The sequence below is a fragment of the Cetorhinus maximus genome, chromosome 20, assembly GCF_964194155.1.
Source record: "Cetorhinus maximus chromosome 20, sCetMax3.hap1.1, whole genome shotgun sequence".
NCBI lineage: Eukaryota > Metazoa > Chordata > Chondrichthyes > Lamniformes > Cetorhinidae > Cetorhinus > Cetorhinus maximus.
This window is the reverse complement of record NC_135898.1, coordinates 17,019,770-17,045,770: the sequence shown is the minus strand read 5'-3', so window position 1 is coordinate 17,045,770 and position 26,001 is coordinate 17,019,770. Positions and strand designations below refer to the sequence as shown.

At 41.9% G+C, this 26,001-nt stretch overlaps 1 protein-coding gene across 5 annotated transcripts in view; it reads right to left on the bottom strand.

The window, feature by feature from the left end:
• Nucleotides 1-26,001, bottom strand: part of LOC144694903 (tetraspanin-15) — a 178,375-nt gene that overhangs the window by 15,151 nt on the left and 137,223 nt on the right. For 4 of the 5 annotated variants that reach the window (XM_078565643.1, XM_078565646.1, XM_078565645.1 and 1 more), the window contains 2 exons: nt 16,622-16,669; nt 10,667-10,783 (listed from right to left, as the gene is read on the bottom strand). In XM_078565643.1, coding sequence (XP_078421769.1) covers nt 10,667-10,783; nt 16,622-16,669 — 165 coding nt within the window. Of the gene's footprint in view, nt 1-2,337; nt 2,702-10,666; nt 10,784-16,621; nt 16,670-26,001 lie in introns of those variants that run through there. The other variant, XM_078565644.1, reaches the window with a different exon arrangement.

Here is a 26,001-nt window from a genome sequence, read left to right as displayed (position 1 = left end):
CTTCAGTCTCAGTTGCTGCGAGTGGATCAGAGGCTTTCTCCAAACAGATCCCCCCATAGAACAGACAGACTGGTATAAGAATCGCAAAGGAAATTAATTTTCAATTTTAAACATGGCTACAAGAAAAGAGCTGGGAGTGGGATTAATTGGCTAGTTCTACCAAAGAGACAGCACAAACACAAAGGGTTGAATGGCCTCCTGTGCTGTATCGTCCTATGAAAAATCTGAATATGTTTGTGGGAGGGGAGAAAAATCCAAAGATGTGGTGATGACCCTCCAGATCAAAGGGTTATCTGGGAACTGGGTGAATGATAGGATCAATAATCGACCTTCTTAACCGATGAAATTTAAGGATTTGAATGATTAGCAGAACTCTGAAGTGGCGGCTTGGACATCCAATAACTTAAATTGGTTTTTATTAAACTATGTTTGAATTGCATGTCTTTGGAGCTTGACACATAAACAAATGAATAAGAAGCTTTCAGGTTTTATTTTAATTCATGAAATTCAGAAAGCGAGCTGCCTACATGTGATTGCTTGGTATTCTTTAGTAGTTCAAAGCATGACCTGACTTGTGGCGTCAACATGGTTACTAATGACTGGAAACAACGATTACGACAATGTCACCCACAATAAACTGATGTGCCCTCTGATGTACCTGTGCATTTTAAGTATTCACAAAGTTGTAGTGGACCCACATACTTTAAGGTTGGGGGGGGCAGCGGTGTGGATAACTGTAATCCTGTAAAGTTGAAAAGAATGTAACATCAACAACAACAACAAGGACTTGCATTCATATAGCACCTTTAACGTTGTAAAGCTTCTCAAGGTGCTTCACAGGAGCTTCATCAAACAACGAGCCACATGAGATATTAGGAAGAGTAGGCCATTTAGCCTCTCGAGTGGTCACTACATTTCAAAATAATTAATTGGCTGTTAATTCATTAACTGGTTCCACTGACAATATGATAGAAGCAATATCAATGCGAGTATTTTCTTCTTTCTCTCTTTCAGTTCTGGACGAATTAATTATGTCTAATGGCTGAACCAGCTGGGTTTACACTGAATAAGTCTGCCTCCGTTTCTCTCACGTATGAACCGATGACGGCACCACTGATGTAAATAACAGGTTTAAAAAGATCCTCTTTTATTCTATTACAGACATCACTAGGGCCAAGGCAAGCCACTATCACAAAACCTCAATGTGGGCTACCAAAGAGAAACAGGCTTTTCAACACATCCCTGTAACTGGAGATTGGAACACAGCTATTACTGGGAGCTGAGAAAGCATGATCGTAAATAAGATATTATTTAAACATAAAATGTGTGATAAAACTGCTGACGCCACCAACAATTGCACATCATTTTTTTTAGACGTATTGCATTAAGTTCTGCTGTTCTAAGGAGATTTACCCATTCAATAACTGATGCAGTCTTAAATATTCCTCCAGCAACCATTGCTCATTTTTTTTTTCATCTCTTCCTTCCATGTAACTAATAAAGTCAGCCTGGTCTGTGAAAGCGCCGTAAACTCTCCAGAAACAATCTTATTTTAAAAACTATATGCGATCCTGTCCATTTTGCTGCACTGTTTTTTTTAATGTTTTCATAAAAGAGCTGTAAAAGGGAGCATTTGACCCTGATAGATTGTTCTGACTTACATGACACTAAGTATATCTACTTTTTTCAGACATTCCTTGTCTGTAAAGAATTCAAATTGAAAATGATCATCATTTATGAGCTCCATGAATTGCTTTGCAGTGGTGCCACAAAGTGAAACAGACTGAAAGTGTGGCAGAAACAATTTCAATAAGAACTTTCAAAAGGGAATTAGATAAATACTTGGAGGGGAAGCATTTGGGGAAAAAGGGTCATGGAGCTAATTGGATAGCTCTTTGAAAGAGCCAGCACAGACATGATGGGCCTTCTATGCAGTATCATTCTACGATTTTATGAAAAGTCATGCCCTTAGGAAACAATGGTATTTTACACTTCTCTGTTCCATGGAGCTGCTCAAGCCCTTTCTGACCTCAAGGGTCTGAATTCACATGCTAAATATCAGCATTGCTGAAATGTTCCAGGTGGGCACGAGTTAAGGAAGGTGATGTGAAACAAAAATTGCTAATTCACAAGTCAGAGGAAGCAAAGCACCATTAGCTGCCTCTGTGTCAAATTGAACTGTAACTGTAGGTTAATGAGGTACACTAATTGTAATGCAGTAATTATACATCATTTGCATAATATAGTGAGGGAAGAAAACATTTGAGAAATGACTCAAGCCAGTTTATTCTAGTTGATAGGATCGTTGTGTGCTGATGAAAAGAGACAGTCCAGGCAACATTCATGATGAGTTCCTTACCGCCAGTTGGGTCCTTGTAATCTCAGACTGGCAGGCCATTATGTATTTGGAGTGAAGCCCATTTATTTGGGCTCAAAATTATAATCCATTTTGATGAAGGCACTTGTAACATGAAACTTAGTTTCAGTCTTAAATGGGCTGAAAGCCTGTGCGAATCTCACAAATCTCACTCCCAGCATTTTGCTGATGTGATGGGGCTTTGTAAACCATGCAGCAAATGAGAAAATGAGGCAGCCAGCTTGTATCATTTCTGTTCAGCCTCTTGCAACCAGCCCAAGAGGAATATTGGCAGGAGATAGTGAATATTTTCACTTCAGTTTCCTCTTGGGTACTGCACGAGACCTGCCATGGAGAGATTTATTCCTATGTGCTCTACCTCTGTGTCAGTATCAGGCCCAAGGTATCATGTAGATTAAGGCAAACTTTGAAACAGATTAAAATGAAATGAGATAAAAATCCACTTTAGCTAATGAGCTTCTGCAGGTCTAATGTTGACATGCACCAGCCACATAAGCACTCACACGATATGAGAAAACTAGTTATAAGAATTGACCTTCTGAAATGCAGATAGAGATATTGCAACAAAAACAGAAAATGCTGGAAAAACTCAGCAGGTCTGGCAGCATCTGAGAGAAACAGAGATAACGTTGCGAGTCCATGTGAGCCTTCTTCAGAGCTGCCGGAGAGAAGAGCAGTACTTCTTCAAGGTAGGCATTCCTGGAAGAGAAGTGGCAGCGAGTTAACCACTAAGACAAAAGCAAAATACTGCGGATGCTGGAAATCTGAAACAAAAACAGGAAATGCTGGAAAAACTCAGCAGGTCTGGCAGCATCTGTGGAGAGTTAATGTATCGAGTCTGTATGACCCTTCTTCAGAGATATTGCAGCTACTTACTGTAAATGGCACCATAGCAAACAGTACAGATGAGCTGAGGGACCTTGGTGTCCATATACACAAATTCTTAAAGGTGATAGGGCAGGTTGATAAGGTAGTTAAAAAGAATATGAGTTAGCTGGGAATATAAATAGAGAAATAGAATATAAAAGCAAAGAGATCCTGCTAGAACTTTATAAATCATCAGTTAGGCCTCAGCTGGACTATTGTGGACAATCCTGGGCCACACACTTCAGGAAAGATGTAAAGGCCTCAGAGAGGATACAGAGGAGGTTTACCAGGATGTTCCCAGGGATGAGGGACTTCAGTTCTGAGGAGAGGTTGGGAAAGTTAGGACTTCTCCTCGGAACAGAGAAGGTTAAGAGGTGACTGAATAGAGGTTTTCAAAATGATGAGACGTTTTGGTTGAGTAGGTACAGAGAAAAAAGATTCCCTCTGGTGAATGGGTCATAGATTTAAAATCATTGGAAAAAGATCTAGAATGGAGATGAGGAGAAATATTTTCACTCAGGGAGATGTCATGATCTGGAATGCTCGGCCTGATAGAAGCTGACTCCATAAATAATTTTAAAAGGGAGTTAAGACAGATATTTGAGGATGAGGAACTTAAAGGATTGTGAACAAAAAGCAAAGGTTTAAGACTAAGCATGACGTCTGCTCCTTCTAAAAGCCAGTACAGACACAACAATCTGTGCTCTACTTACCTATGATTCTAAAATCAGAGGGGATCCAAGAACGTAACTTCACAGCTGAATAATTTCAGGCAAAAGCACACAGTCAGGCTTGACTTCTGGAGGGATGTCTTTCAATGTGAAGAATGACTGTTTCCCATCAGAGACTTTTGCAATGCTCTATCTATGTACAGCTTCTGTGTAACAGTAACAGTACTCTGAAGCACTGACACCTTATACTCACATACTCCTTTTCTACGGTAACAGCAGGAAGATCTTGAATTAATTTTTTTACATCAATCACAGCTCTGGATTTTGAAAAAGATTGAAAATGGCCTTTCCTTATATATTGTCTAAAAGCCATAAATAACCAAATCCAGCAATTTAAATATTTTACTGTATGTTCAAGCCCACAAAACCTCAACATTTAGCCTCAAAACATTTGTTGGAATAAGCAGTAATTTCTCAACGAACCAATGACCTTCTAGCTCCATTGCTATTGTAGGAAGGCAATGTGCTGATTTTCAATCAGTTGTATCGACAACGACTGGTTTGATCCCTCCCTTGCTCAACAGAAGGTCTTTCATTTAACTAACGCATGACTTTTTACTACTAATTCATTCAACGATGGCCATTGATGTCAGTTTGAAGCATAATCACTGTTGCAATATGGAAAAGGTGGAAGCCAATATGTGCACAGTAAGCTACCACTAACAATACGATTCTGACACGCGATAATCTATCTTACATGATAGTTGAGGGTCAGCCAGGACACTGAGGAAAACTCTCCAGCTCTTCTTTGAAATAGTGTTATGGAATCTTTTACATCCACCTGAGACGGCAGACAGGGTCTCAGTTTAACCTGTCATCCAACAGACGGCACTGGAGACAGTGCAGCACCCTTTCCTGCATGCACAATTTTGAGCTTGGTTAAAGAAAGCCCACATTGATGAAAATTTAAACATCAAAATAGCACACAACTTGCAAGCTTTACAACTGGGCAAACTAGTCTCCAGGAAAAAGCACTTCTCTGCAGTTCCATTAATGGTTGTCTGTTCTACACTGGAATTAAGCAGGCTAAAATGAAAACATTCAAGGGGAAAGCATCTGGTACCATTCAGTTTAGCATTTGCCTACACAAACCCAGAACTTGAAACAGTTCTGGTTGAGGCCAGCAAGGGCTCTGCACATATAATCTGTGGCTCTTTCTGAAACACTTGACAGGTTTTTGACTAAGCGCTGTTGAAACTGCTTCTGTGAAACACATGTTCTAGCCTCTGAAATGTTTCAAGCTGGAATGCTGACCCTCAAATTTGAAATGGCTCTTTTAACTGGGCACTAAGCTGTTAACTAGCTGTTTGCAGCGGGGATGGTGCTCTGAGGTCGAGACTGAAACACATTGTATGGGACACTCGAGGGAGCACCTGTTATCTGGCCAAGGAATGATAAATGGTAACATTTGAAGAAAATGGGCTCCATTTCCCAGCACAGACATTCCTCATCTTGATGAGCATAAAGGACTACCAGCAACAGTAGCTATTGCTGGAGTTATAAGGGTCGATTCTGCCAAAGAGTGGCATGACAGGTGAGTATACTTTTCTTTATTTCCTTAAGAATTGATGTACTCACATTTACGAAGTGAGGTGCAGCGTCGGAGCTATTTATCCTTGTCGCCAATTGTAATAAACTTGGTGTACTGGACAGGTTTCTTACTTGAAACAGATAACTTTATTTACAGAGCTCTTGTAGAAGCTACATGCTTGAACCAAGCCCATGACTAGAAAGCTCCGCCCCTAAGGTTACCTGCACTCAGGGCTTAATCATCAGTACAAGCACGTGACCCCTAAAAGAGTAGGAAAGGTTTTACTTACAATCACACTTTGTTATGATGTGAAAGGTGAAGAAAAGGCTGCACTCCTCCTTCAAATATCATGAATATTATCGAGATGCTTCTGCTGACTTGGCTTTTATGTTTTCACCATGCATAGTGGAGACTTGCTTTCCAGAAGCCAGTACCACTACCATGAACATCCCTTTGTCCTTTTGTACATGACATCTTTGGCAATCTCTCCTTTGTCCCCACCTATCGCTGGCCTTCTATCCAGCTTCACCTGCTCCACCCCTTTAAACAATATAAATTTCATCACATTTTTACTTCTCTTTAGCTCAGAAGAGTCTACTGACTCGAAACATTAACTCCGTTTTTCTCTCCACAGATGCTGTTAAACCTGCTGAGTTTTTCCAGCATTTTCTGTTTTTGTTTCAAATTTCCAGCATCTGCAGTATTTTGCTTTTATATTTTTGCTTTCCAGAAGGTTTAACTTCTTTACAAACAACCAGAGTGCACATACTTCACGTAACCTGTTCAACTAGAAACAGCACAACATCTGATCAGTAAAATGCCAGTGCATTTACTGTGCTCCACGTGAAAGGGCAGTCAGAACTGCAAGGCTGTATGTCATGAACTGTATAAAATAGGTACATTACATGACATACATCATGACTTGTGTCTGCCTGCCCAAGACCTTTTTTAACTCGGTTATCACTGGGATGCTTATACCTAACAATGTATGTGCAAATTTACTCTTAGAAAGCATGCATTCATTTGGCAGCTTTCAACCCTAATCCCATAATGGTGTTAATGGCCAGAATGTAGCAAGGGGGAAGATTTGTTTCTGTCACTAAATACCAGCATTAAAACACAGTCAGGAAGCCTTCCTGTGCTCACAATACTGGATCTAGAAAATTGTAAAGGCATTCTAGACCAACATGTTTATGATCGCACAAGCATTCACTAAACAGCTTATTCCAAACTTCATATACATGGCCATGCAGTCTTATTTCTGCCACTTCAAAACTTCAGAACTAGGGGGCACTGTTTTAAAATTAGGGGTTGCTCTTTTAGGACAGAGATGAGGAGAATTTTTTTCTCTCAGAGGGTCGCGCGACTTTGGAACTCTGCCTCAGAAGGCAGTGGAGGTGGGGGGTCATTGAATATTTTTAAGGCAGAGGCAGATAGATTCTTGTTAGGCAAGGGAATCAAAGGTTATCAGAGGCAGATGGGAATGTGGAACTCAAACGTAAACAGATCAGCCATGATCTTATTAAATGGCAGAGCAGGCTCAATGGGCTGAATGGCCTAGTTTGTATGTTTGTATGTCCAGGAAGCTAATGGTATGTGGGACACAATAATGGAGATCCGGTCATAATGATCTCCACTTAATTTCCCAGTCTCCGTTCCCCATACTGGCCACACAAAATGAAAAAAATCTACCACATTTCTAAGATTTCCTCTGTTTCTTCCTAATGTCAAAAAGGTGAAAACTTCAACATCGATTGGGCTGAATGACAGAAGTGAAGTTTAGAGATTCTGAAGGAGACTGATTTTTTAAAAAAAACACATTTGCAGTAAGTTAAATATGTTTTACATCAAGCAGTTGAGCAAAACTTCAATTTGGTTTTTGAACACATTGGATTTTAATTGTATAATGTGGGAGAATGTGAACTTGTCCACTTTGGCAGAAAAATAGAAAAGCAGTATGTTATTTAAATGGAGGGAGATTGCAGAACTCAGTGGTACAGAGGGATCTGGGTGTCCTGGCACATGAATCACAAAAAGTTAGTACTCAGGTACAGTGAGTGATTAGGAAGGTGAATGACATGTTGGTGTTTATTGCAAGGGGAATGGAACAGAAAAGCAGGGAAGGTTTATTGAAGCTGTACAGCTGTATGTTTCCACCAATTAGCTCAGTTGGCTGGCCAGCTGGTTTATGATGCAAAGTGATGCTAACAGTGTGGGTTCAATTCCTGCACTGGCTGAGGTCATCCATGAAGGCCCTGCCTTCTCAACCTTGCCCCTTGCCTGAGGTGTGATGACCCGCAGGTTAAACTCACCACCAGGCATCCCTCTCTCTAATGAGAGAGCAGCCTATTGCCCTTTGGGACTACAGTGACTTTCATTTCATTTGTAAATGCCATTGGCTACAAGGAGATTTCTCCCCAGGTTTCAAAGTCAAGACTTTGTGTTTGAAATAAACATCTTGTCAGAGGTACCCTCATTTACATTAGGACTGGCCTATCTGAGATACATTTACATATGGCTCTTTGGCTCTTCAACAATCCCAAGTTGAGTATACACTGTGAGCAACTGGGGCTATCTGGGTTTGAGGTCTCCACAAATGCACAAATTACGGATGTATTTGAAGTGAATTTCCCCAGATAGACTTGGGCTTGTGAGTTAGGTGATTATTAGGTCCAGTTTAATGCAGGACTCGTAGGCTTCTTTGGACTGAAATGAATGCAGATCTGAAGTCAGAACCATTGTGATATCAGTCTCAAGGTTCACAATCAATCTCCTGACTGTTCCAATTCCACAATATCTCTTAACGTTTCTCTGGAATGTAAGGCATCCAATGTTAAGCCACAAAACACTCAATTTTAAAAACATTCCCGAGGAACTAGGTTGGTCGCATGAGACCTTATTCCAGCCAACAGCAGTCAGTTCAGGTTCAGAGTCTAAAATCCCTCTTGTATCCATTAAGAAGAGCAGCACTAATGCAGCAGGTGTTGAAAGTGAGGAGAGGGAAGAAGAGTCACACAGCAGAATCAAATAGGAAGCTCAAAACTAAAACATTTCATTAGTGGCTGGAAAATCACATTCCAAATCAGCATTAATTAAAAAACCAGTGAGGTGCCATAACCCTCCTCCCTCCACCATTTGAACTTCCTGCCTGCACCATGCACCTACCCCCCCCATCCACCCCGCCCCCATGCCGGGTGGGCAGGAGAGGTTAAAATACCACCTGAGACCTCTCTTGCCAGCCAGAAACATTTGTTCTGATTAGCAACCTTTGCAAATTCAGGAGGATACTTTGCCTGTGCTGCCTCGCCATGTTTGATCAGATGAACTAATTCATTACATAAGCACCATGTTATTAAAAATAGATAGTAGACCTTACAATACAACATCCTTGATCCAAGTTAATGGGTCTTTGAAATATCATATCTGTCAGTTCAAACCTTCAATACCAATACGCCCATGCAGTGTACACAAGCTTTATTCAGTGAGAACATTCTATTCCTTTAGCTTCTACTCAACAGGGAATAAGGACATGCTAACTTTTTGTGCAGATTAATATTGCTTTCACTTGGCTTTTCTAGTAAGGCTTGCAAAATTCTTCCAACAATTACAGAATTCATTCAGAATGAGTGAACTGAGAAATATTTATTTCAAATCCACACAGATTCTCAAAAGGAAGAATGTGGAATTACTCAATAACTGATGGCACAAAAGGACTGAGTGCCTGTACATTTTATACCTTCCAGTGTGTGCAGTTTTGTTAATGACTTATTGATTAGATTTGGGTCTGTATCATCATCCTCACAATTCTTTTAAGATTCATTCAGTTCACATTATTTGGCTGTGATTCACTGAGATACAGGGTGAAGAACAGAGAGGTGCACCCGAAATAAAATTCATCGTACGAATTGAACATTCAGCCTCAATAAACACTGCATCAAATTTCATCGAGTGAGTTAGACAAGCTGTCCCAGTTTAATCATTAAACATTTTCACTCACTCAGTTTCCATTCAGTTGTGTTCTACAACAAAAGGATCTTTATTTCTGTTAACATATATTATCTGTTTTGGGACATTTCCCCACAGTTTCCACACAGACTATGATAAGCTAATTCGCTTAAGAGTGTTGCTTGCAGTGCATGGAGTGGCAATAGAGTGTGAAGTGGCTCAAGATGCTTCCACTGCATAAGAACAATTTCTAAATTCCATCGTGTGCTTCATGAGACTAATTTTGAAAGCACAGCTCTGCCAGTCAGGATTAAAGTTTACATTTGAAAATCCATAATCGCACACAAATTTCAGAAGATCCCACCACTTACCAGGTATATCAAGGAATATCACGCCCTTTGTAAAACAGTGTACATGCAGTAGGATTTTATGCTTCAAAATGCAGAATTGATAATGAACCCCAGTACACTCCTGTCATGTTACTTCGAGCTGCACAGAACATTCAGAAGCCATCAGTATCAGGTGCTCAGAACTGACCAGGACTCCACAATGGGAAAGCTCCAAACTGCTTGGAATAACTGCACTAGACATGGGCTTATCTCCCTGCAGAGGGAAGTTGGGCAGGATCATCAAAATAGGTGACGGGGGGGACGTAGAAGATCCTATGCCAATATTTTGAAGAATATGATAAACGTAAGGTTCAGTACAGAACCAAGCTGACTATAGAACGAACAAAGGAGATCGAAAAAAGGGGATGAGGGGAAAAGATAAGAATAGATTAGTGGCTATCATAAAATGAACCCATAGTCTCTAATAAACACATAAATAGTAAAAGAGCAATTGATGCTTGATGGTTTGTTAATTTTAAATCTAAAATTAATAGTTGTTTTGTTATTGAATGGTGTAAGGCTGGGTGTATGGAGTTAGGTTGCAGATCAGCCATGATCTCACTGAATGGCAGAACACGTCAAATGGCCTACTGCTGTTCCTATTTTTATACCTGTTGGCTGCTGATTCTGATGAATGCAGAAATCTGTTCAGAATTAAGAACTCCATTGTTCATAAATTTCAATGATTCAGAGTTTTATGCAAAATCACTCTCATTGTTACAAATCCAGGGATGTCATTGCCAATATGTTAGTCATTCTTTTGTTCTCAAGCCTTGGTACAGAAAGAGAATTAATAGCATGGCAACATGAACTAAGAGATTATTACCTGTGGCAGAAGTAATGCGGCAAGAATTCCCACTGTGATACCAATGTTATCCATAAACCACAAGCTGATGGCATCGACACAGCCTCGGACGTAGATGATTGTGTCAACCTCGAAACGCTGTGTATCAAGCCATAATAAAACCAGATCAGCAGTGTGGACAACAATTTCTTCATAAACCATTTATTACTGAATCTGACCTCAACCCACCTGTTTTTCGAGATTAAAATTCACCCCTGTGTGTCTCAATGAGGATTCTGTAATCTGAGTGGATGAAAAACCTCATTGTTTCTCACCCACTGATGCCACAGATGTCCTGTAGAGGGTGCCATGTTGGAAAGGGCACGAAATTTGAGCATGAAAGCCTGAGAAAACTTTGTGCGCTGCTATTAGTGAGGCAAGGCAAGTGCTGTTCCTTTGTTGCTGACAGCAAAATCCATTATCCATTTGACTTATTCTTAACCCTGCCGTATTCCATCATATTCAGCAGATTCACCTTTTCTAAAGGGTACAAATAATTATGACTCTTCCTTAAGGGAGGGAAATTCTGTGACAAGCTAAAGATCGCTTTGCCACAAAATGAGAACAAAGCCTGAACAAATCTGGCCAATCCTTTTTCTTTGCTTCTATTCAAATTGTAGCAAAGAATTATGACTGTAATAACGTGGCGCACACACACACCCATCCACATAGACACACACACCATATCACACATGTACGCACACACACAAACATACATACTTACACACACAGACACACACACTTACACTTAAACCACACATACACTTACACACAGATGCACACACCACACACTTACACTCAAACCACACATACACTTACACACAGACGCACACACCACACACACACACTTACACACAGACATACATACACAGTTAGACACACACACACGCGCGCGCACTCAAATGTAAGTGAGCATCTGGAAATGGCACTAAGATAAAGGCATCAATTGATTACCAGTCTTTCTGTGAATTTGTGGGTTTCAGAATGGGTCTAAGCAGTTAGGGCAATGGTCAAAGTTGACCTTCCATGTTTCTGATGGGGCTGCATCTTCCAGTTGGCGAGAGGGGGGCGGGGCCCGCTCGCCGACATGTAAAATGACACAGGGTAAAGTCGGGCGGGTGTTCCGATGTCACCCTGTGTCATTTACATTTTCAGTCGAGTTGGTTGCGCGCCCACCGACCTGTCAACGGCCACTTAAGGCCATTAATAAAGTAATTGAGGCAATCAATGGACCTGCCCGTCCAACCTTAAGGTTGGCGGGCAGGCCAGGAGCTCAGGCGGGCTTCTGAAAAAGCATGAAACCTCATCCACGGGCGGGATAAGGTTTCATAAGGGATTTTAAATGTTTACAAAATGTTGAAATAAAAGAAATTGACATGTCCCAGCTCATGTGACAGTGTCACATGAGGGGACATGTCAGGAATTTTTTTTTAACTTCTAATAAACTTTTGAAACTTCCAGCGATCTCCCTGAGGCGGCACTTTGCCAGAGGGAGATCTGTGCGCTGTTTCGTGCACATGCATGAAAGAGCGCACTCCCGGCTCAGGGAATTCCACCCCCCCACAGGGAGTGCACAGCGCTTCTGAGCGGACATCACGCCGGGCGGGCCTTAACTGGCCCACACACGTAAAATGACGACGCGCCCCCGATCGGGAACCCACCCACCCGCGCCCGCTCCCGCACATCCCCCCCGACGGGGGGAAAATGTTGGCCATGAAATATTTATATTGTCTGCTTCATGTAAAGACCAGTAGGACTGTTTTCACCTACTTGAAACTGAAACCTATCCATTTATCACCACTATTTCACAAGTTTCAGCGGTGGGCTCAAACATGAAATTCAGATCACCTCTCACCTCAATTACAGCAACTAGCAGACTGCACTATCTGGAAAGTTATTACTATTACATTTAATTGTGTTACTGATGTCTGCGTTATATCGAACTTCTGTTTGAGATCTGTCACTTCTTCCCAAGAAACAATTTCACCTGTGGTGTGCCATCATTTACTGGCATGAAGAGAATGTGCTGCTTGATCCTGTCATTTCATTTTCTTCCCTTTCATTTTATACCTGTGCAAGTTTGCTTCAGCTCTGTTGCTCTGCAAAACTCACTCATTCAACTTCTTTCTGCCTGGAACCTGCAGCCTGAAACTGTTTCCCTCAGTCGTAGCTCAGAGGGACCGCTTTCTCTTCTGCTCCCACCTGCTCTTTTTTGGCAAGATCTTCCATGGGAGTTTTTTTAGAATTCCATCTGAGAGGACAGGCAGTGTTTACTGTGCCACTGGAAGACAGGCACCTCCTACAGTGCATCCCCTCTGTACTACACTGTTGTGATATGATGTTCATACTCCTTTAAGGGTGCATGTCTTAAACTGCGGCAATCATTACATACTGTCATGAGAAGCAGATTGCAGCCACAAATTGCTTACGGGCATATTGAACATTTTAAGGAAGACCCGTGATTTTTATAAGGAATACAAGCAAAGACACTGATAATGTAAAGTGACCATTTTCTGGAAAATTCCTATGGGGATTACACTGACAGGCCTGTCCTGGGAGAACGTGGAATGTCACACCTGAAAAGATGTCATGGTATTCAAGCAGAGACATTTGGAAGGGAGAGAGGAAAGATGCAAAAGACTGAACTTCAATCTCCTGTGGTTGTGGAGACAAAAGACAGAATTGCACGTCTCGATAGTCACCCAAAAATCCATCTCCTGTTGACTTATATCTCAGAATGTTTAAGTTGTTCTGAGATGAATGTGAGACATGACTATTTCCTCTCCTGGAATACACAGGGAAAAATAGGTTAAAAAGCTAGCCGCAGAGCAGTGCAATGTGTGCTGGTGTGCTGTTAGAGTGAAAGAAACAAGAAGAAACACCAACCAGTCACCCCTGCAGCTTTCAGGCAAAGTCTCTCTCCCTCTCTCTCTGTTGCTGGAGGCAAGGCTCAGCAGATCAAAAGAAAATAGGACAGCCTCTTCAGCTACCCTGCAGAACCAAATGTCTCCAACTGACTGCTCTCTGCCAAGGTCAGCTCTACTGGAATCATCCAACTTAACAGCCGTAATGTACCACCATCCACGACTCATGGGCAGGCAAAGAACTGATGTGTATTTTTTTAAACTTGTATTTGGACTCTTAACTTCTCAATTCTGATCTGTGTGTATGTGTGTTGCGTTTTTATTATTTTTTCTCAGGTTTTAGTAACTAATAAACTTACTCTTTCATTGGCTCAAGAAAGTCTGGTTAAGTTGGCTCCTTAATAAAAGTAAATGCATTTGGACTGAGAAAAGATATCCACTGGGAAAGGATTTTTAAACTAACCTTGTTGTGACCAACAAAGGGGGTTGACTAAAGAGGGGAGCCAGCTCATTCCTCCTCACCATAACAAAATTGGGTTTCATCCGGGAATTTAACAAATTGGGGATTTCGTCTGGAAATTTAACAAATTGGGGATCTCATCTGGGAATTTAATAAATTGGGGATATTGTTCGGGAATTTAATAAAATGGGCACCTTGTCCGCGGATACATACATTGACAGGATGTGATGTAGTCATCCCATGACTTGTAGTCAGTCTGCAAGCAGCAGGGTAGAGATTAGATGTGCTATACTTAGCATCCTAGTGAATACTATCTATATATATATAGTCTTATCTTCAAATAAAGAACCTACATTATTGTTTCACCGATCCTTGTGTATGATTGTTATGTTTATGTTGAGGAGAAGAAGAATGGAACATCCACCAGAGTACCAGCCAGGATTACCTGCTTAAGGTTCTGGTGTGAGGCTTGAACTTACAACCTTCTGACTCAGGGACGAAAGTGCTATTCACTGAACCTAATCTAAGACCAGAAGGTTCACAGGCTCCTGCTCACCTGTTAATTCTTGTAACTATCAAGCAAGGCTACAGGAACACAATAAATAATCCAATTGTCAAGCTGGATCAAGGTAAACCAACAGGAAGTAGGTCAGTTTACAGTAGTTCCCTAATAGATCAAGTATTTCCATTACTGTCTTGTTTTCTCATTTAACATAAATCAGTTGGGTGCCCCAATGTCATATGTGATGTATGACTAAAGCTGTGGATAGCTGTGAGGAACTGGAGCCCAACAGCAATCTTGTAACTTGAAGATGAATCTGATCAGGATTTTATAAAGCTTCCCGCTCAGTAACATTCTTTGTGTCGAAATTGAGTCTGAGCAATGCAAGCAACAGCAAAACAATTCAATGGGTGAAAAATTCAGAGGATCTTCACAATATTTTTTTTCTTTTCATAACAGCTGAAATTCCCAGGGTCCAGGAAACAATTTAAATCAAAGCAGCACAGCACTGTTGCTCTCACTTCATACAAACTCAAAAAATAACATTCAGTTTCGACATATCCACTGCCAGCCCCAAGAATATCAATGAACATCAGGCAACAGACTTCAACTCTCAAGTGCACTTTGACGAGGCCTTTTATGTAATTATTTCAATTTTCCATCGAATACAATAAACCCTCAAACTGGTGTGCACTATTTGCATTCTCTTTCTGTTCCATGAGGACACTTTGTATGTTGGTCTCCACTCGGCTTTGCATTAGGGTATCGCTGTCAATTCACTCACTGGAATTGAATTGTGTTTTAGACGCAGCACTTGTTATTAAGAAGGGTTGAGGAACAATAATCGGTGCTGTAAACCCAATTTAATTAACAACGGTGTAGCTGTTGCACACCAATGATAGGTGTATGAAGCAATAAAAATAATCCACAGCACCCGATTCTCAGAGAATGACACAGCACAAAATGAGGCCATTCGGCCCATAGTGTCTGTGCGGACTCTTTGAAAGAGCTATCTAATTAGTCACATTCCTCCCTGCTCTTTCCTTACAGCTTTTCAGTTTTTCCCTTTCAAACACATATCCAATTCATTTTTGAAAGTTACTATTGAATCTTCTTCCACCACCATTTCAGCCAGTGCATTCAAGATCATAAAACCTACTGTGTAAAAAAAATTCTCCTCATTTCCTGCCCTGGTTCTTTGCCAGTTACCATCATTAACTCTGACTACTGACCCTTTTGCCACTGGAAATAATTTCTCCATGATTACTCTATCAAAGCCATTCATGATTTCAAAAACCTCTTTTCATTTCCCTTAGCCCCCTCTGCTCTAAGGAGGCCAACCCCAGCTTCACCAGTTTCTCCATGTAACTGAAGGACGCTCCTCTGCACCACCTCCAAGGCATTCTTCCTAAGCTGTGGTGCCCAGAATTGGCCACAGTATTCTAAGTGAGGCCTAACCAGTGTTTGAGAAAGGTTCAGCTTTCTTACTTTTCCTTTAACTAAAGATAGGATACAGGGAATATCGGTTAGGTGAGTCATCTGCACTTTTTCAGCACCTTCACAGTACAGGTCAAGACTTGGAGCTTGTAATGTAATGACTCATACAATATCAAGTGGCTCAACTCTTCAGACCCATATGGGAACTTAGTTGAATTTTAAGAGCAGTAAACTGCTTCCCCAGTACTGGTATTTAAGCTGTGCAGATCGAGAATAGTTCATGTTCAGTCCTTTAACCAGGAGGACTGTAATTGGGCTCATTGCACCTGGATTGGGAAGTGGAGAAGATGACAGGACTCTCTCCTACTATTTGCCATCCAGTATGCCCACTGGAAATGTGTATGGACAGAATTGCACTTGGCTGTGCTGCTGCTGTGGTTAAACAGCCCAATGACATTAAGAAAGAGAAGAATGCTACCCAGAAACTCTCCCATGTGAGACAGGAGAAAATGATGGTAAGAAAAGTTGCTGAACACAATAGCCAACAGAACACAATTCCATAAAAAAGCTGGAAATTTGAAGCAAAAACATTTGGGATATACAACAGATCTACTGACATCTGGATATAGCAAAGGCAAATTGATGTTTTGGTTTGGGTGTAACTCATTGCTCACCTCTTTATGTAGTGTCTGGTATCCACACTGAGTGTTGATGACATCTCCCTAAAAGGAAAGAAAATAAAGAGTCACCAGCAAAATATGAATAAGCAGCTATTACCTGCTGTCAGACATCAACCAATTATCTCCTTGTAATGAGATGGATAAATGGGAGAGGACTTTACTCATTATTAATCCATCAGGATAGAATAACAACTTAGAATTTTGCAGCACCTTTGATGGTATGAAACATCCCAAGGAGCTTTACAGGAACATTATAAAATAAAATATGACACTGAATCACATAAGGAGATATTAGGACAGGTGACCAAAAGTTTCGTCAAAGAGATATGAATGTCTGAAAGGAGGAAAGAGAGTTAGCGAGACTGAGAGGTTTAGGGAGGGAATTCCAGAGCTTACGGTTAAGCAACTGAAGGCACGGCCACCAATGGTGGAGCGATTAAAATTAGGGATGTCGGAGAGGCCAGCATTAGAGCAGCGCAGAGACCTGAGGATTGTGGGGTTGGAGGAGATTACAGGGAGGGGTGAGGCCATGGAGAGATTTGTAAACAAGGATGAGAATTTTAAAACTGAGGCATTGCTTAACCAAGAACCAATGTAGGTCAGCAAGCACAGGGATAATGGGTGACCGGGACACGGTGCAAGTTAGGACATGGGCAGCAGAGTTTTGGATGACCTCAAGCTGATGGAGAGTAGAATTAGGGAGACCACCCACGACTGCATTGGAAGAGCCGAGTTTAGAGATAACAAAGGCACAGATGAGAGCTTCAGCTTATCAGGAACTTATCAGGAAGGTCATGAGCTCCGATCATTTCTGTTGGCCAACACTTGCTGTGAACTAAACCCAAACAACCTTAATTTGGAATAAAATTGTCCCTCAGCCTTCTAACAGGAGCAGTATAGGATTCAATTTAGTGTGCTGTTCACTTTCTGGCATTCAGATGTAAGTTTACAGAGTCTCACAAACTACACTGCTTGATTATTGCATTGCATTTCTTCCTGCATGCCCCCTATTCCTTTTTAGGATTTATCTGCCTCCCCTACCTACTTCCGATCACTGGAGAGAGCAGAAACAGAAGGCAGGGGAAGGGCAGAGGTGTCACTATCACTCTCTATTTGTGGTCAGCATATCAGTTTATCTTCTTGATTGCTGATTAACCGCCTTGGCCCAGAAATGATACAAAGTGTGATCCTGCTGTGTAGTGCTCTGCAAGGCCAGGCTAAATCTGGAGATGCGAAAAGATAGGACAGACAAATTTTAATTTTAACATCAGGCAACACTGATAGTTGAACTCAGGGCTCCTTGCCACTGTTGTTCAGTCCATCTCACCGTCATCCTTTGTGCTTCCTCCATCACGAGCTCTTTAGCTACATGGCCTATTACCAGCAATAAAAGATTCTTCAGTCTATCAACCCAGCCAAAGATTTCCAAGGAGACAAGAAAACATAATGGAATAACCTTACAGATTGGTTATAATGATTTCACTTTTCAGTTCTTTATTGAAAGACTGGAGAAATTGGCTTTCCTCCAGCCCCTTGCTATGCTGTGTTGTGAACAATGTATGTGTTTCTAGTTTGTTCAGTCGTCAACAAATATCAGCAAAGAAGCAACCTTTCAGTGCTCCAGTTTTCCTTGCATGAGATTGCAAAATAATTTTTTTTCCCCTCCTTCCAACTATTTTATTTTACCTTCACTCCTAATCCATCTTGAGGTTTGTACTGTTCCCTGTCCAATCATCTCCTTTTCACTGTTACTCATCAATATCCAGACCAATTTCCTGCTTCAGGATTATGCAGTCACTGAGGTTCTCTTCTGTAGAGTTGTTATAAACTGATTAAAGTTCTTCACAATTTTAATCATTGCACTATTGTTGACTGTGCCTTCAACTGATAGCTCGAAAATTCCCTCCTTAAACTTCTCTGCCTCTCCACCTCTCTCTCGTCCTTTAAGATTTGGCTTAGCTGGGAACCATGTCTCATTGAGACTAGATAGATATTGACTCAGAGTCACAGCTCAATGAACACGTAACTGCTGTCCTTTTCGAGTTAACCAGTATCCTGATGACTGCAGAATTAGGACAATTTGCAGTGGCTTCAATTTTCATTATTCTGGAGCAGATCATTCATTTTATCTTCAGGAGAACAGGCTTTCATCTGTCTTTTCCAACACAAGACCACCGATTACTGATGCTGTTTTAACTAAGCCCATTCCTAATAACTCCCCCCTTTGGCTTGGTGCTAATTTGAGTCTAATTACACCTCTGTGAAGTGCCTTGAGCACTTTATAGAATCATCGAGTGCTACAAAACAAAAAAGGCCATTCAGCCATTGTACTGGCTCTTTCAGTTGGTTCCACTTTCCCTCACTCTTTCCCCACATTCCTGATTTTTTTTCTCCTTCAAGTTTTTATTCAATTCCTTTTTGAAGCTACTATTGAAGCTGTATTTCCCCCCGATCTGGCAGTTTAATCCAAATCCTAACCACTAGCTGTGTAAAAATGTTCTTCGTCATGTCACCCTTGGTTCTGTTGCCAATCACCTCAAATCTGTGCCCTCTGGTTCTCAACCCTTCAGCTATTGGAAACAGTTTCTTTATATTTAATCTATCTAAGCGCTTGATGATTTTAAACACCTCTATCAAATCTCCATGACTTTCTCCGCTCTCAGGAGAACAATCCCAGCTTCTTTTCTCCATTCGGCCTGCAGGAAATGATCATTCTGTTATTAAATGTAATTTCTTGCAATACAAAACCTCAAGCTCACTGGTACCACTCCTGCCTCTGTGTCAGAAGGTCACCTATTCAAGCACCAGTGCAGAGGCTTGAGTGTAAAATTAATGCTGGCACTTTAATGTAGTTTGCAGGAAGTGCTGCATTGTCAGAGGTGCCATCTTTTGGTTGAGATATTAAACCGAGGCCCTGTCTACCCTCTCAGCTGGACTTCAAAGGTCACATGGCCACTATTCGAAAAAGAACAGGAAAGTTCTCTCTGGTGTCCCTCAACTAATATCACTAAACAAACAGATTATCTAATCATTATCACATTGCTATTTATGGATCTTGCTGTGCATAAATCAGCTGCTGTATTTCCATGAGAACAGCGACTACACTTCAAATGTACTTTACTGGATGTAAAGTGCTTTGGGATGTAATAATAATGCTTGTTCTTTTTCTAAAAGGCAGCAACATTTCCAAAGTTGCTTACAATGGAACTGAGTGACTTTCAAAGAGCTGTTTGGGTGTCCATCAGTAACGAACTGCTGTGTGTCAAAGGGACACTTTGTGTGATTTGGGCAGAATGGACTCACTCTTAGTGCTTAGGCATGAACTGACCTGGACCACTATTCCTATACAGTTCACCTCCTGTTAGAGTATCTCAATCCTGATTTGAAAGGTGCTTTGAGACTAATGGGTCTCTTAAGTTTGTGCTTGTTCCAGCAGGCTCTGTAGGAGGATTTCCGTCAGCAACATAAACACAGTGAAATCCTCATATTGCGTCTACTTTTCCAAAAGGCTGCATTGATAGTTCAGTTTCTCACTTCTAGTTGGTGACGTTCTGTAGCACAGGCTATGAACTCAGGACAACGGCCTGGACTTTCCTTTCACAATTTTCTCCCCACTTTCTGTCCTCTTGTTGATGACCGCTTATGACCATTCTTAACCCTGAGCCTGGAGTCCATGTAGTGAACAGCAACAACCCATTTTACCACAGAATGTTGCAATTGTCACAAGCATAAATTTCTACTGCAGTGCAGGGTGCAGGTGCAGGTTAGTAATCAGGACAGGAACATGGGGTGTCCTTTCGTAGTCCAGCATCACAAATGCTGCCCTAGCTGAGATCACATCTAGAGGCTGGGGAAAATAAACCCTGGGAGCTCCTAATTTGTATAGTTCGGTTGCACAGCACCACCTTCGTTAACTGAAAAAACTACAGAGCTTAAGTGAGCAATTCTTACTCTCTCCACCCTTTGCTGGGCTTTAAGCATGGGAAACAGACTCTCACTGGGATAATAACGGCAAAATACTGCGGATGCTGGGAATCTGAAACGAAAACAAAAAATGCTGGAAAAACTCAGCAGGTCTGACAGCATCTGTGGAGAGAGAGACAGAGATAACGTTTTGAGTCCATATGACTCTTCTACAGATCTATAGAAGAGTCATACGGACTCAAAACGTTATCATTGTCTCTCTCTCCACAGATGCTGTCAGACCTGCTGAGACTCTCGCTGGGACTCAGTTCAGGTATCAAGTTCTATTACAGTGCTGCAGCACAATTTTATTACAAAGTCAATCCTTTGTGGTTGGGTGTGACAAAGAATGAAGCAAAATGAAAGTGATGTAAAAATGAGTTGGAGGACACGACCCAGTGAAATGGCAACAACTTTACTTCGACAAGTAAAACAAGTGTGCTGCAAGTCGTGATTAAAAAAACAGAAAATACAGGAAAATGTAGGTCAATTAGCATCGAAAGAGAAGGAAAGTTTCTATTGAAGCTTCGAATGGAGGCACCAGTCTGCCTGTCGCAGTGTTTGAGGTGGATATTAATGACACCATGGAATTATTTGAAGAAGAGTAAGGGAGTTCATCACAAAATCCTGGGCCAATAATACTCAAAGTCTCAACACCAGCCAGATCAACTGGTCATTTATGCAGTTTCTGATTGTGGGATCTTGCTTTGTGCAACCTGCCCAACCCATTTGCCTATGCAACAATCAATATACTTCAACAGGAAGCATCATATGACATTTCTGAAAGAATTGCTAAGAGGGGAGGGGTAATTCTCACCTTCACTACTTGGGCAGTAAACTGACAGAACCTACCTGATATTTTACCAGTGGTACCATGGGTACCCCTATGCTATCAGAAAGCTTCCACAGCTGATGCAGGACATTATCTAATGATTAAAGGGGGCAGCGGAGGGGATACATCCATAAAATCAAAAATAAAACAAATGCCAGGCAATCTGATAGGTGCACACGGCAATTGGCCAGAAGCAAAGCAGTCCCAAGAGGTGAAAACACGTCGATAAAACTGATTAGAACAAGACTGCTGCAAAGCAATGCTCTTCTATCCAATTTCCTGTAGAAATTGAAAAGCTGTCTTTAAGGTTAGATAGGAGAGGTATTAATATCACATAAGAACATAAGAAATAGGAGCAGCAGTAGGCCATATAGCCCCTCGAGCCTGCTTCACCATTCAATAAGATCATGTCTCACTCCACCTTCGCACCTAATCCCTATATCCCGTGATTCCCTTAGAGTTAAAAAAAAATCCATCAATCTCTCAGTCTTGAATATACTCAACGAGTGAACATCCACAACCCGCTAGGGTAGAGAATTCCAAAGGTTCACAACCCCGAGTGAAGGAATGGCTCCTCATCGCTGTCCGAAATGGCTGTCCCCTTATCCTGAAACCATACCATCCAGTTCAAGACTTTCCAGCCTTCTGACTCTGATGCTAAGTTCAATGCAGGGCAAATCAAGACAGGGACTGGATCAGCTCCAGTTGGAGTTCAACCTTTATCCTTATACCTCATGGCGGATTCAGCAACACCAGGAAAACTGCACACATTGCACAGGTTAAGGCCCAGTGCCCAGCCAGAACCAAGCAATGGGAGGACTGGCGTGTGCTGAAAGGTCAACCTCACCCATGATCACAGAGCAGAAAAGGTAGCTTGCACATACAGAGAGGTGAAGGAGGAGACACTACCTCCCATGAATAGCTGTGGTAAAAGTGACAAAATCTGGAAAGAAAAGACATGTCTATAAAGGATGGGAGCTTAGTGAGTTCAGTCAATGAAATTACACTGTATTGTTTGTCTTGTCTTCCCTTTCAACCATCCTCGTTCCGAGGGTTGGCCGCACTATCAACAAGCTTTCTGCACTGGTTTCTATTCTCTGCTGCCCTCAGGGCCTGTCCCATAGAGAGGCCAGTCCACGTTCTGAGATTATCCGTTCATCCCACCTTGGATCTTCCTTATGCACGTTTTCCAGGTGTTTTGCCTGGTGTTGCCTCATTTTGCAAACACTCCCCTCCTGTTCGCATTGCATGTCCAGGAGCTTCCTTGATATCACTGCCTCAAACAAGTTCCTCTTAACACCAGCTTTCTCAAGCACCCGCTCGTTTGTCTACTTGGCTGTCCCTAACACACATAATATCCATCTGAGTCCTTTCATTTTAATGCTTTTATTCCAGCCCCATCACTTTTCTTGATGGGTCAGCTCTCCCAGTAATACATTCTCGCCAGTGACACAAGGGCTTTCAGAAGACAAATTTGCATTGCAATCGAGATGCTGTAGCTACTCCATATTCTTTTAAGTCAGTTCACAATACCATGACCCTTGTTACATCTAGCCTGCATCTCTTTGATACACTGCATCTTCCGTGATGAGTGACCTAAGATAGTGGAAGGTATCAACCTGTTCAAGCTGAACTCCGTTAATCAGAATCTTGCAGGTCTTTCCTTCCATCCCCATCACCTTTATCTTGCCAACATTGATCAGGAGACTGTATTTACAGTTAACTTGATCAAGACAATTCATCAACTCCTGTAGCTCCTCCACTGAGATAGCGAGCAGAATAATGTCATCAGCATATCCAAGATTCAAAACTCGCCATCTGCCAATCAGTATCCCACCTTTGTACCTGGCAAGTGTCTTTCTCACAACCATTTCTGTTAGGATGTTGAATAAATATGGTGAGAGGACACACCCCTGCCTAACATCCTTTTTGACTGAGCCATTCTGAGAGGGTGCCAGCAACTCTGACCCCAGCTCATTGCTTATGATGAAGGTTGGCCGGCAAGTCGACTAAATGCGGTGGGTATCCCATGTCTAACATTGTCAACTAGAGTTTCTTCTGTAAGACTGAATCGAATGTCATCTCAAATCAATGAAGCATGTATTTGGCTGCCAATGTTCTTGGACTTAGCCCATTATGGTTCTAAGTTTAGTGACTTGATCCACATCGAAATCCAGCTTGATCATTAACAATCTCACTCTCTGACTTTTCCTGGATCTGTTCCAGGATGAATCTGAGTAGGACTTTACTAGCGTGGGAGATCAAAGCGAGTATTCTATAATTTGTGCACTGTTTCAGGACAGCTTTCTTTGGAAGAGGGATAAAGGTAGAGTCAGTCCAGTCCTTCAGCCAATTGCCAGTCTGCCACACTGTCCACTGCCCATTCTCCTCCCATCTTAAGTAATTCTGCTATTATATTGTACTTAAAAAAAATACAATACAAGGGAATGCATAATGTACTATGATATAGCTTGAAATGTTACTATTTCAAAGTGAAAGGTGCAAGAAGCTGAATAAAGGACGAATATCAGCAGCTGATTCTCACTGGGGATGGGGGTTCCTTGGCGACTTCACTGATGCCCCCATTCAGCCAGATGGACCTAGAAACGGTCTCTTGTTTCTGCCAAGAGATGCTTAAAAATGTAAATCGGGGTCTGAGGGTGGTCACAGTAATTTGCATTTGAATTGCATACTGAGCAGCCAATGTTGGACAAATGCTTCATCTGATTTTAAACAGCTTGTGTCCACAGAGCAAATCATCCGGCAGTAATTCAATGCAATCTCATCATATCTCAAAGCCAGAAGTGGTCCACTTACAATGAAAGACAGTAATTGTCCGCCTATTTGAAGGTGTACGAGAGGGAATCATTTCAAGGTTGTATTTTTGACAGTGAAAAGAGGGAACAGTATTCCACTGTCACTCCTCATAATTCATCATGGCTGGATGAAACTGCCCAGATTAGAGGAAACCTTTTAGCAGTATTTTTAGGTGTCTGCTGTTGTTATTTGAATGAATACAAGGATCTTAGGAGGTGAAAAAAAGTCCAGGATACCCAAATTGGGAGCAGTGGACTCATTAGGTAATGTGCCAAAATGATTTGTACAGATGTAGCCTTTCAAAAACAGCACAGAACACTGTCTTGCAACTGTATAATCAGTGGAACAGCAGTTCATGAGCATGGTTCACTTGTGACCAGTTGCCCTTTCCAATAATATTTCTATATTGTTGCTGGATGAACAATTGTCTAAGAACCATACTCCCTTCAAAGACCCTTGGGCATCAGAGTCCCCCTACCACCGCCCCTCATCGCCCCCCCACCCACTGAATCGTCATCTTACTTCCTCATGAATACATCTAATGGTTTAAGGACACAGATAAGACTGAAGATACATCTCCAAAAGAGATGCAGAAACTTGCCCCAGATGAACTTAATGCATCACCAACTGACCAAAGCATTGCTGGTCAGCTCCCTCAAGCAGCAATGACCAACACATCTGTTGTGTTTTTAGTGTTGTTTACTGAGACAGGAATTTGGCAGAACATAAGGAGAGCTCCTTGCACTTATTAAAATAGTACTACACAGTCTGTCTGACAGGGCAGATTAGGCCTCAGTTTCTCTATGGACTTGGGCACTATCCATTGCAGTACTGAGGGGGTGTTTCAGTCTCAAAGGAGCAGTATGGAGGGACTGCTACACCAATAGAGGGTCAGTACTGATGGAGAGCTGCACAGGGTCAGTATTGAGGGGCAGTTGCACCATCCGTGGGTCAGTACTGAGTGAGTGCTGCACTGTCAGAGAGTCAGTACTGAGGGAGTGCTGCACTGTAGGAGGGTCAGCACTGAGGGAGTGCTGCACTGTAGGAGGGTCAGCACTGAGGGAGTGCTGCACTGTCGGAGGGTCAGTACTGAGGGAGTGCTGCACCACTGGAGGGTCAGTACTGAGGGAGTGCTGCACCATCGTGACCAAGGGTCAGTACTGAGGAAGAGCTGCACAGTTTCAGTACTGAGGGACTGCTGCACCATCAGAAGGTCAGCACAGAGAGTGCTGCACAGGGTAAGTACTGAGGGACTGCTGCACTATCAGAGGGCTAGTACTGAGGGAGTGCTACACAGGGTCAGTACTGAGGGAATGCTGCACCATCAGAGGGTCAGCACTGAGGGGAGCTGCACTATACTGTGAGAGGGACTGTACTGAGGAAGCACTGTACTGTAAGAACTGAGGGAGCGCTGTACTATCAGAGGGTTAGTATTGAAGGAGCGCTGCCATGTTGAAAAGACAAAACAGAAGGAGTGCGATATTGTCAGCGATGTTGTTCTTCAGATGTAACATTCAACCAAGGACTCATCTGCCCTATTAGGTGGATGTAAAAGATCCCATGGCTGTACTGGAAGTATTTTTTCCTGATGTCCTGGCCAATATGTATCCCTTGACCAACATAAAACAAATTGTCTGGCCATTATCTCCTTGCCGCATGTGGGAGCTTACTGTGTGAAAATTAGTTACCACATTTCCTGACTTTTAATGATTAAACATTGGGCCAAAGAGTAGTTCAGATGCGCTAAGCTGTTCAGTCACAC